The sequence below is a fragment of the Strix uralensis genome, chromosome 3, assembly GCF_047716275.1.
Source record: "Strix uralensis isolate ZFMK-TIS-50842 chromosome 3, bStrUra1, whole genome shotgun sequence".
Classification (NCBI taxonomy): Eukaryota; Metazoa; Chordata; class Aves; order Strigiformes; family Strigidae; genus Strix; species Strix uralensis.
This window is the reverse complement of record NC_133974.1, coordinates 95,960,140-95,971,980: the sequence shown is the minus strand read 5'-3', so window position 1 is coordinate 95,971,980 and position 11,841 is coordinate 95,960,140. Positions and strand designations below refer to the sequence as shown.

General features: G+C 40.0%; 1 protein-coding gene across 5 annotated transcripts in view; it reads right to left on the bottom strand.

The window, feature by feature from the left end:
* DAAM2 (dishevelled associated activator of morphogenesis 2) overlaps positions 1-11,841 on the bottom strand; it is a 235,247-nt gene that overhangs the window by 52,058 nt on the left and 171,348 nt on the right. For all 5 annotated transcript variants that reach the window (XM_074863489.1, XM_074863488.1, XM_074863492.1 and 2 more), the window contains 6 exons: positions 7,736-7,846; positions 6,622-6,725; positions 4,433-4,499; positions 3,385-3,502; positions 1,776-1,914; positions 230-288 (listed from right to left, as the gene is read on the bottom strand). In XM_074863489.1, the coding sequence (XP_074719590.1) occupies positions 230-288; positions 1,776-1,914; positions 3,385-3,502; positions 4,433-4,499; positions 6,622-6,725; positions 7,736-7,846 (598 nt within the window). The remainder of the gene's footprint in view (positions 1-229; positions 289-1,775; positions 1,915-3,384; positions 3,503-4,432; positions 4,500-6,621; positions 6,726-7,735; positions 7,847-11,841) is intronic.

Below are 11,841 nucleotides of genomic sequence, written 5' to 3'. Positions count from 1 at the left end.
CAAGTTTCACTTAGACTATAAAATCACTTCATGTGAAGACTGAGGGAAGCCCCATCCTATGAAACGCATAAACTGATCACCATGAGACAAAATGTACTGGAGGGAACAAAGCAGGGTTTGTCCACAAAAGGAAAAGTTGTGCCCAGCTCTGCTGTTTGCTGCTCTGTGGCTGAATCAGGATCAGTCTTGCCTCCTCTTTTGCCTCCCCAAGCACAGAGGACGCACTCACCTTTCCGAAACTTCTCTGCCTGGTCCCTCCACTGCTTGACTTCATTTTCATTCACCAGCCTGAAAGATTAAATCAGATCATTTAGACTTTTTCTGACCTACCCAGGCTGAAAGGCAACTGGCCATTATGTGTAGTGATCAGCAAAAGGCAACCTGGTGAATTTACATGTTTATACAAGACCATACCTATGGTCAGCCTAGTTCCAGATCCTGATCCTTACTGTAGCCAACACCTAATATAAATGTGATGGCTTGTTGCTCAAAGTCCTGAAATGGGATAAAGGAATGCCTGGGGAAAAAAATCCTGATACATTCCTGTCTTCAGGTAATGCCCTCAAAGTGCCAAGTCGACTTATTTTGAAAGAGACAAGTCATCACTAAAATACTAATAGTGGCTGTGGGTTACAAATTACCCCACCCTTAATACGAGACCAGATTGCCTTCTTTTTTTTGTACTTTTTGTGGGTCCTTTTTTTTCTTTCTTACAAGGAGGGAGGATGCTTATCTATTGGGTAATATATCAGTAACAAGGCAATTCTCACATCTCATACTGGCACAGCTATTTCCTATTACTGACAGAAAATATGCTGGGGATTGATTAGATATGTAGAATAAGGAGTAGCTATGAAAGCAGAAAGGGAAGATCAGGCATGAAGTCTACAATGAAGTCTGATATCCAGACAGACAGAAAGAGATCAACACCAGGGTATTTTTCCATGACAAGAAATCAGTTTTGATTTTGGCTCATGCCTGTAACAGAAGGGACTGTAAGATTTTTAGCACAGGAGAATCTGGTTTCATACGAGGCTTATGTTCTATAAAATCCTCTTTTCAGTGGATAATTCAGAAGGGTAGTGGGCCATGAATTACCTGCAGAGGCAGATGGATGGGATGAAGAATCCAAAACTTTGGCTAAAAAAGGACTGAGAACAGGGAAGTTGAGATGAGAGCCAGCTCATGTAGCTAGACTTCTCACATGATGCATCCTATGGGAAAAAATACTGGTAGTGCCCTCAGCCAAGTCTGGGAGAGAGCATGCAGACATTTTATGAAGACGTAAATGGTTTTGTGTGCTACGTGGGGGCTGCTTTCCACTATTTGAGATCTTTCTAAACTATGTGCTCATTAGTAAGGAATGAGATCTAAATAGAGATGACCACTTTTTTTTTTTTTTTTTTTTTTTGGGGGGGGGGGGGGGGTAGTGGGGGGTGGGGGTGGTGGGGTGGATATCAATGAACGCTTTCATCAACATTCTGAATGAAAAAAGGCCCATGAGGAAGCCTTGTTATGAAATCATGGGTATTTTTTCTGCTCTTCTAACCAGCTTAGTATTTGATAGAAATCAGAAGCCAAAGGCAAGGACTTTGCTAGAAAACACTGTCTAGTTAAGATGTCATTAGAAGGAAACTATTTAGAAGACTAACAGGACAACGAGAAGCTGTAAGTTAAAATAAGAAACTCCTCAGACATGATATTTTATTTCCTAAGCACCTGTACACTTATCATATACCTGCATAACAGAAATAAACAATAATAATACAGCTTACATTTTAATGATATTTTTGACATTGAAGTTTTCCAATGGAGCTATATCCGGATCATCTCCTCGTTCATCCTGAAGAACAATTTGTTGGAGTATTCTGTCCAACAGCTGCCACTGCTGGAAGTTTCCTCCATTCCTCTTATCTGTATGGAAGAAGACCAACCCATGAGAACTTCCATTTCCATGCCAAGTGCACAGACCTGCCAACAGAGTGGCATTCCTTCCTTTCCACCTTCCATCTCAATCCTGTATGTAGTAAATTATAGAACACAAAGCCTAACCCCAAACTGTTGCTAGCAGATTATTTACAAACACCTGGCATATTGGAACAGCACATAACAGGCATGGGCAACTCTACACCTGATTTGTTGCACATTCAGGCTGTGTAGCCATTTTGACAGATTAGCTCTAACTTGAGCTTTAAACATCTACAGAAATGATTCCTCTGTGATAGCGGTTACTCAGTATTTTCTGGGGCTTGATGCTGGGGGGTTTTTTTGGTACCTAAGTAACATGGTGACCAGGCACTGTAAAAATAATCAGATGGTCTGCAGATAACTGAGCATGCATACAGGTCAGTGAAACTCAACTGGCGTGAAAAATTCATACAAACGTGACCAAAAAGTGTGGCGAGAAAGAAGAGAAATTGAGCCAAATGGTCTGATGAATTACATAACCTAGACTTTAGATTCTTTAAAACTGCTCCAGTACAATCCTGTCTTGGTGTTGCAGGATTTAGCCCTTCTGCCACCAATAATCCAGGTCAATACCTAAAGCTCAATTACTGTCTTAAAGAACAATATCAAGGAGACCACTGGGACAAACAACTGCTTGAATTTGTGCACTGCAGTACTTGAATGAGTGCCTGAAAACATACCATATTACTTTCTGAAAAAGCACATCACAGTACATCTCCCTCATGTTCCCTTCTCAGTTTTGACTGCTCAAGTATGGCTGAAAGTAACGAAGACCAGCACCTGATACCTAAGAGGATCAAGGCAGGCAGTTATTTAGTGATCTTGCTATGCCTTTGCTCAGCTGCTACACTCTGGAAGCGTAACTGAGTTATTTTATTACAGTTAACAAGAAGATTCCTATCACTTCTTTTGAAAAGAAATGCCAGTATTATTTTTCAGTTTGCATTCAGGAGCTCTCCACTGATGCACTGCCATGAGATAGCATCCTGAAGACTTACTGTGGAATTTCCCAGTGACAGAACAGCTTTCAGTACTGTATTGTTTCACCAGAAAAATTCCTCAGTGCATTTTGTTAATATTCAAAATGGTATCTATTTCTGGGAATTCCCTGATCTAGAGCACAAGGGCTCTTTCTTTCTTGAAACTTCTAATTTAAAATCCTTAAAAGCTCTGACAGTGACTAAGTGGAATGTCTCAGTTACTTAATTCTATTTGCAAGTGTAGAGAGGTCAAGCTGCTGCTTTAAGTATTGCGACAAAAATCTGGTGGATGGAGTCAGTGTAAGATACCAAGTTCCTCAGCCACTGCCAAGTTCTGAAGGGAAGACAAGGGCAGTGTGTGTTCTGCTGTCTTTGACCCTGTACCTATACCCAGTTTTTCAATACCCCTTGCTCTGGAAAACTGTAAGGTACTCACATGGCATCTGCAGGCAGTGATGGAGGATGGATAACAAGTAGGGATAGGCATCTGTGTGCTTCAATCTCTTCTTGATCAACTCAAACATCTGAGAGGCACTTTTTGTGTCAATGTGGATCTGAAGTGAGAGAAAGAACAAGTAAGAAAAAAACATGCACAGTGAAAGCCTGACTAACTGTGAAAGATCTGATCAACACGGAGACAGGTAAATTTCCAGCAGCTGGACCTCTGCAGAGTCTCCTGCAATGTCCAGCTGCAAGTTCCAGTGAGGAGCAGGCACATGGGCCTTTGAGACCAACATTGTGATCCCCACACAAGTATGGAAAAGATCCCCAAAGTAAAGGGTTAGAAAGGTGGGAGGTATGCAAAGCCACCAAGAGCTGTTCTGGAGCAAGCAAAACAACTGCATCCTAGAAAGTAGTGGCACAAGTAGTACAAGCTAAGTAGGAAAGAGCTAGTTGTTCTGTATTGATGTGCAGCAAGAGATGGTCATGAAGAAAAAGGAAGCTATAACTATTCTGGACCCTACAGCCTCTTACTGTTGCTAGAGGTTGTGGAAACTGTCCTTGTTTTACGCTCATCTTTAAAATCCACCCAGACTAAAATACTGATCCTCTCTACAGGCTCTGAAGTGACAGTCTTCAGGAGACTTTCCTGTAATCTTGGGAAAAGTACTGGAGAAGAGCCCAAGCTTCAACATAGTCCTGTAAAGAGGATGTCTGAAACTAGAATGCATCTGGATCATCAGGACTGAGAACATGAGAGCAGGGTTCAGAACCTCCTCCACTCCTGAACCTTCAACCAAACAAAAGAAAGAACTCTTTGTCAAAGATGCTCGGCAGAAACCCTGTCTGTGATCACTGTTTTCATTGTTCACACATCACAGACGCCCTACTTTCTAAATGAGAAACAGGGAAAACAAGAGCACCAGCCACTCTCAACACCAAAGTCCATCATTGTTTTCAGGCAACACAAAGGGAAGTTGCACCAAGCATCCAAAGTGGATGTTCAGTTTTGGCAAGTTCAGGTACTCCAGAGAAAAACTTACCAGGTCAAACCGCTTGGCAAGTTCCAGGTCATCTTCATTTCTGACCATCTCAAAGAAATCTAAGTGTCTAAGAGAAAACAGAAAAACAAAGCAAACAAAACCTGCCAATGTTCATGGCATAATTCAGACTTAAACTAAGCGTGTCACTACAGAAGCAGCAACACCTCATTCCTAGCTAGAACACTTGGAAATTGGCAAGTCTTTCTTACATTAAGTGCTGGGATAGGTATGCAAGGCAACTCATGGGGTCAGTGACAGGCCAAAAGGAATGGCTGGCTGACGTACACATGCTCTTTAATCCTTGTGCTAAGTCACTGTGTTGAGGTAAGGCTGCTAAAAATAAACATAACATAGGAAAGGGATATTCTATTTGTGATGAATGCCTGCAGTGAGAATACATTTCTAAAAAGTTCATGCCATACTCGTCAACCAGATATTAGACCATTAACAAGTTGTTTCTTTTACACGGTGGAGCAGAGATGCATTCTGTGGATTAGTTAAACAGCAGAGCTCACAACTGTCTTTACATTTGCCTAGTGATGAGCACAGCAGCATGCCGCTGTTGGGATCTGGGGAACCTGGTGAGAAACACATCTGACCATGGCATCTGGACTTCTTTTGCACGGAGACCAGAGCACAGCAGATGATGTGGGGAAAGGCTGTGGCATACCCACCTGTATAGACCTGGCATATAATCTGTGTAATCCAGGTATCTGGGATCCTCTCAAACCTGTTATCATTCTCATGACTGTAACTTGTAAGATCCAAAAGCTGCCCCTAAGTGCCTCCTAAACATTCCTAGTTATTGACCAAAGGAACACGGATTGCCTACAGGACAGATTCTCTTCTTGGTTATAATGTTGTAGATCAAAAGTAGCATTACTGGTTCCAGCTCTGCAGCAAACTGTAGACACATATAACTGCATGCAATCTTCCCCTGTGACATTAATATACAGGTATATGCCTCCACCTCCTCAAAGATGTGAGGTCAGTCTTTATGACAGGTAGCCGGTGCTAATGAAGAATCTCAGGCACTTTACATTTGTCCCCAGGGATAGCTCTATCACCCTATAGCAACTCCTGACAGTCGATGTTTGAGAAAATGGTGCCTTGAAGGCTGCAGACATAGGCCTGATGCATAGGTTTTTCACCATGTGCTTCTGCAAACTTGACACTTCTATCTAGAAAATCCCAGATATCAGATACCTACAAATCAGCCCTGCTCTGTAAGAAGGGGCTTGGAGTAGCAGACAGTATGAGATAGCAGCACATCAGCAGGTCAATGCCTCTTCACAAAGCTTAATGTGGTCACAGGAGAAGGTAAACTCCCATGGCTGCCTGCTCTTACACCTTAAAATGCTTCATTTTGTTAAGAAAATGTATTTTACCATAGGTTCATCAGTCTTTTAGCTTCTTGAAGTGCCTCAGTCAAATTGTTCAGACTGTTTAGTCCAAGTTTATTTCAGCATGTGGCTTTGTGGAGGGTTTAGTTTAAGGTCATTAGCAGCTTCAATTACTGTGGCAAAATATGGATTGCTAGTGGAGAAAGCATTTATTATCTGTGTAACTTTTAACACAGTAATTTGAAGGTGTTATTCAGTGTTACATTTTGTGCAATAGCAGGGCTGTTTGAAGATGCTCCTCATTATTCTCTCTTGTCCCGTTGGCATCTCTACCCTTTCACCCACCACAGGCGTCTCTTCTCTCATAGCTGTGCCAGTGCCACTGTTTGGGAGGTTGTGATACAAGCTAGATCACAGAAAAGACTGAGCTTAAAGAAAAACCTTGGAAACTCAGAACCTGCGCTTTGACAACACATACCACAGTCTCAATGGAGTCAAGGAACTACTGGCTTCCCTCCCTCCTACCAGGACAGGCTTTTGTTCCAGTTTTGCTACAAGAGAAAACGAATTAGAAGTTTTTTATTTTATTCATTCTGATTGCCATCCCTAGCTTAGAAGGAAAGCAATTCAGGAACTCCTTGACACAGCCATGGCCAATTTAGTATATATGTTTCCTACTTTATCTGCTGATTTTAATTTTAAGGACAAATCTCCTTGTCTTTAAAGTGAGTCAGTTTTAGGAAGAAACAGAGACAGCTTTGTACTTAAATCTGAAATCCAAATGGAGAAGAGTTTCTAAGAACTCTTTCTGTTGATCAATAACTGTTCTCAGAAAATATGCCTTACCTGTCCAGTGTGGCATTCTCATGTCCTCTTAGCTTGTCAATGACAGGTTGAATTCCCAGCATTAGAAACTCATACCGTAGGTGTAATCGGAACTCCAAATTGTCCTTAAAAAGTGCAGGAAACCCAAGTTATTTGGCTCCAAAAGATTTTAATCACATTTTTTAAAAAAAAAAACCAAACAACTTAAAAACACACTTCTTCCATTTTTAATATCCTCTATCCTGACACCAAATTCACAGGATGATTAATTCCAGTAAAGTAAAAAAAAAATTAATTTATTTGCCTCTGTTTCACTTAAAAATACAGTCCTCATTTACCTACAATGAATTCTGCATACCCAGTCAAAAGGACAGCACACTCCGTGTTGTTCCATAAAGAACAAAAGTTATTAGTGTTTGTCCTGCTAGTCCATTAGAGGTCCACCTCCTGCTTACAGATGAATAGTACTGCAGCCTTCCTCCCAGTTTTTATGTTTATTTGTCATAAAATCACCATATACTCTGGCAAACTTGACACCTATTCAGTGGGATGTTAGAGGACTGCCACAGATAGAGACAAATACTTTCCTAGACATAGCTCTTATGAGCTTGTCTGTTGTGGTTTAACCAAAAAAAGAAAAGCCAAGGTAACAAAAGTGACACTTTTAATGAAACAAAATCAGTTTAAACTACCCAGATTAAAAAGAAAGTCTTGTTAATGAAAGAAAAACAACAAACTGTCTTTTCTGAAATGTCTCCCTTTGACATTTTTAAATTTAAATTTTCTGAGTTTGGCTTTGAGTCAAAACAACATTTCAAAACATTTCTGTAGGTAAACCAAAATGTTTTCTAAAAGGCTGAAATCAGAGGTAAATGCTTTACAGTTCTTTAAAAAAAACCAACAAAAAAACCGGAAGCAATCATTTTAGTGCAAATAGTTTATGTTACATTAGAAGAGGCTGAGCATGAAATAATATGGAAGACATTCTAAAACTGATATTATCAATTAAGCATTATTTTCTGCAAACTATATCCACTGAATAACACAAGATTTGTGACTTAATCTACTAAGCATTTCCAAGGTAAATTAATTCAAGCATAACATTTTAGAAGGAATTTCCAGGGCAGTGGCTCACCTCACCAGCACCAGCATTCAGAACAGCATTGATAAAGGACATGATGGCTGTTTTGAGGTTTACTTCATCTCGGTATCGCCCCATGCTTCGGTCTAGCTCATTCAACAATGTCTGAAACAGAACAGCAGGCTGGGTTAGAGGATACAATCTAATTTCTTGCACCATTTTGCATACTGTTCATGGGATATGCACACAGTCTTCTTTTGATTTACTATATATTTGCTTAAAAAAATATTTTTTTTTCAGGCAAGGTTGTTAGCAATTTTGGGCATGCCACAATAAGCAAATAAAGAATAGCAATAGGAATAAAATGGCCACCTGATCCTAATGAAAAAAAAATTTTTTTTTTTTTAAACAAGCTATTATTTGAGAAAAAGCAGAAGTCCTTTATAGTTCTTGCCAACATGACCTAAGAAAGCAGCAGAATGATGGCCTTCCCAGTCAGTTAACTCTGTATGGTGAATATCACAGGGAGTTTATACACACAGAAAAATAGCATCAGATTCGTACATCGTTTCTACTCAAATCACTTATGTAATTTCCACTATTTTCTTGGATCTCAGAAGGATAGATTGCACTTATGTACACGGGGGAGAGAATTCTAAAGAGAAGCTGTCTTTTGAGGAATAAAACCTATAGCTTGGAAAATTTCTCCTTTTCCTTCACTTACAACCACTTCACATGAAGCAGACAATTACCTACCTCTTGGTAAGCTCCTTTTATGGATTTGCAAATAACAGGAGTATCCCCTGTGCAAACAGCTCCAAAGCTCAAAGGAGAATTACACAGCTCCACTGGTAGTGCAGTTAAGCTCCAGCTTCCTTGTTACAGAATCACAGAATGGTTTGGATTGGAAGTGACCTTTAAAGATCACCTAGTTCCAATGCCCCTGCCACAGGCAGGGACATCTTTCGACTAGATCATGTGGCTCAAAGGCCCATCAACCTGACCTTGAACACTTCCAGTGATGGGGCATTTACAACTTCTCTGGGCAACATGTTCCAGTGTCTCACGACTCTTAGCATAAAAAAATCTCTTCCTTATATCCAGTCTAAATCTAGCCTCTTTTAGTTTAAACCCATTAGCCCTTGTCCTGTCCCTACAGGCCCTGGTAAAAAGTCTTTTTCCGTCTTTGTTAGAAGCTCCCTTTATATACTGAAAGGCTACTATAAGGTGTCCCTGGAGACCATATGTCCTTCTATTAACCAGATAGCAGGGGTATTCAGCATTCAAGGGGTATTTAGCACAGAAATGTTTTTGGTCTAATCTCTACATACATATAGATATTTCACCATAATCTTGTAAACATCAGGAGACGAAGGAGAAAACAGACTAGACAAATAATGTTGGTAGTCTGTGCCTTATATAGTCTATTTAGGATTAATTCTACTTGAGTATTTACCAAAGAGATTATATGTAGAAACTGATTAGCCATGAAAGCAACTCTAAGTTATGTACTGATTACCATGAATCTTCTCTTCAGGATCTTCTCTGATCAGCTCATAATTCCAAGGATGATTTTCCTTACTGGATGGGTAACAAATTCCACTTGAGATCTGCCAGTTCAATTATATGCGTCTCTCTCCAGCATTAAGAATAAATGCCCCACAGTCCTATATTTGTTTTGCTGATGCATGAGAAAAAGACAGAATTCTTTTTTACTATTCCCAAGATGTTTTGGCCATAAAGGGAGAATGAAGACAAAAATAACTTTTTAGTCTTCAGTTCAGCAGACCATCTAAATAATATTTTGAAGCTATGATGCTGAGTAAGGAAGTTGATTTTCCTTTAGTCAGTCTTCTGTCCCTAGCTACTGAAAGTGTTCATTCATAGCAAAAATCTTTCCTGTGCTAGTCATCAGTTTCATAGGTCTATCTTGTTTCCTGTAGAAAATGGACATCACCATGGAGATATGTCTCAAGAAACTGGGAGAATATCTTCCTGTGCATTCCCCAGGGGAAACAATACCCTCCTGGCTTCATGGAAACCCTTTGCTTATTTTTGTGTAAATATCTTTTGATCATTCATCCACTGCTACTGACAGCTGTTCTTATAACTGAGCATAGTATGTTCACTATCAAGCAAGCTTGATTTCATAAACTCCTTCTTCTCACATCTTTGAAACTGTTCAGCTGGCGTTTGCAAATGTCCCTAACTCTTGGTATTTGAACTTCCATCCAGTAGTTATGACAAAATACCAACTCTTCCCCTTGTTAGAAATGGGGGTGGATCTTACATAAAAATACAGGAAATGCCCTACTGAGCCAGACTGATGGTCATTCCAGTCCAGCATCCTATTTCTAACAATAACAACAGGAGAATATTTAAGAAGTCTTTAAATCTACCAACAAAGCCAACCCTTCAACTTGACAAATAAGAGAGGATTTAGTTCTGTTATTCTCAGATTTGATGCTGAAATCCAAAGCACATGTGTCTTCTTGGAATAATTTAAGTAGCCATCACTACAGAAGCATCAAAACCAACGATGGTTTTGCTGGTTTTCTTTGGAGGCCTCATTCCTACCATATATTCTCACAGACTTTTGGGAACATGCTAGAATCTATGAAACAACATATCAGATACAGCATCCGGACAGGTTAAAGGATGTTAACAAAAGCTTTCTATCCCCCATTTCAGAAGGCTGGACTAGGAGCAAAATACAGTGGGGGCCAAGCCAAATTCAGGGCAAGAAAAACTAAAACTCTGGGTTGCACGAAGCTAATTGAAGAGCAGCACATCTTCATGAAATTGTTCAGTTTTAGAAGGAAACACTGTAAATTCATGCAATTCCTAAAGATCAGAATCTACACCCACACACTGTGGCCAAACTCCAACATCTCCAACCCTTTGCAAATGGCTGGGGTTCAAGTCTTCACTTGAACATTTCCTGTGAAAAAGATTTCACCACACCTCTTGGCAGCCAGCTCTATGGCCCAATTGATCTTATGGTTGTAAAGGTTTTTCCTACTATTTAAGCAAAACTTTCCTCACTTAATCCCATTATTTCTCATCACTGACATTCAGTAGGGTTTCATTCAATCTGCAGCAAACCTCAAAAGGCTTTCGATGAGCCCTGAGGGGAAGAAGCAAATCAAGTGGGAATACAGGATTTTAATTTGTTCTTTGGTAGCTCCCCTACTACAATCCCAAATTGATCAGATGTCTTCCTACAGATTACGGTCTGTACTGACGGTGTTTAACACAAACCAGGCAAGGAGGTTCTGGAAGGTATGCTCCTAATCTCCATCTTTTCAACTGACAATATCAAGCTTCCTTTATTCCTTCACCTCAAGCTTCAAAATTTCTAGCAGCATTAAGGAGGAAAACAAGAGTGTTCTGCGCAAAGCAGCCCAGTTCATATTTTCATTGGCAAGTGAAATCAGCTCCTTTCAGAGAGTATCTAACACCTAGGTTCTCTCAAGACTAAAAAGGAAAATTCTTTTTTCCCACAGGGGTCCCCAGCTGCGTGGGTGTTTCAGACAGCAAACTAGGCTGGAAGCACACTGGAATATACTTTTCTGGGCCAGTACAGCATTACGACCTTGCAACATTAGTTTAACTTAAAATATGGCATGTTAAAAATTACAAGTTACAATGTCATAACAGAGTGCATTCACTCCACAGGAGAAATGAGGGGAAGCAGCAAGCACAACAATAATCAGAAAGGCAACAACATAGAAAAGAGTAAGATTGTGCTTCTTTCACAAAGGAAACCATTCATAAATAGGATAATGCAGTTTTCATAGCATTTTAGAAACCTCTATCTTCACATGAAAAGCATGTAAAAATTTCAAGATAAAGCAACATTTTCATGGTCACACAGTGAGCCAGTGCCAAAATTACACTCGTACCAATTTTGAACACATCAGATGAAAAAGAATCCCAGGAAGGACACCAAGGGCTCATCTTCCTCATTCCACATTTCTGCTTTGAGGGTTTATTGTCTGGCTTCCCAATGTTTTCTTTCATCTCTCTTCTTTAAGTGGCAGAGTAGAATTTGTAGGCAAAGAAACATATTTCAAACAAAAATTGGATGAAGCAAAGACAGAGCTTTTCCAGATTGCCTCAGGAAGGAGACTGAAGGCATGCCTTTATATTATTGTGGT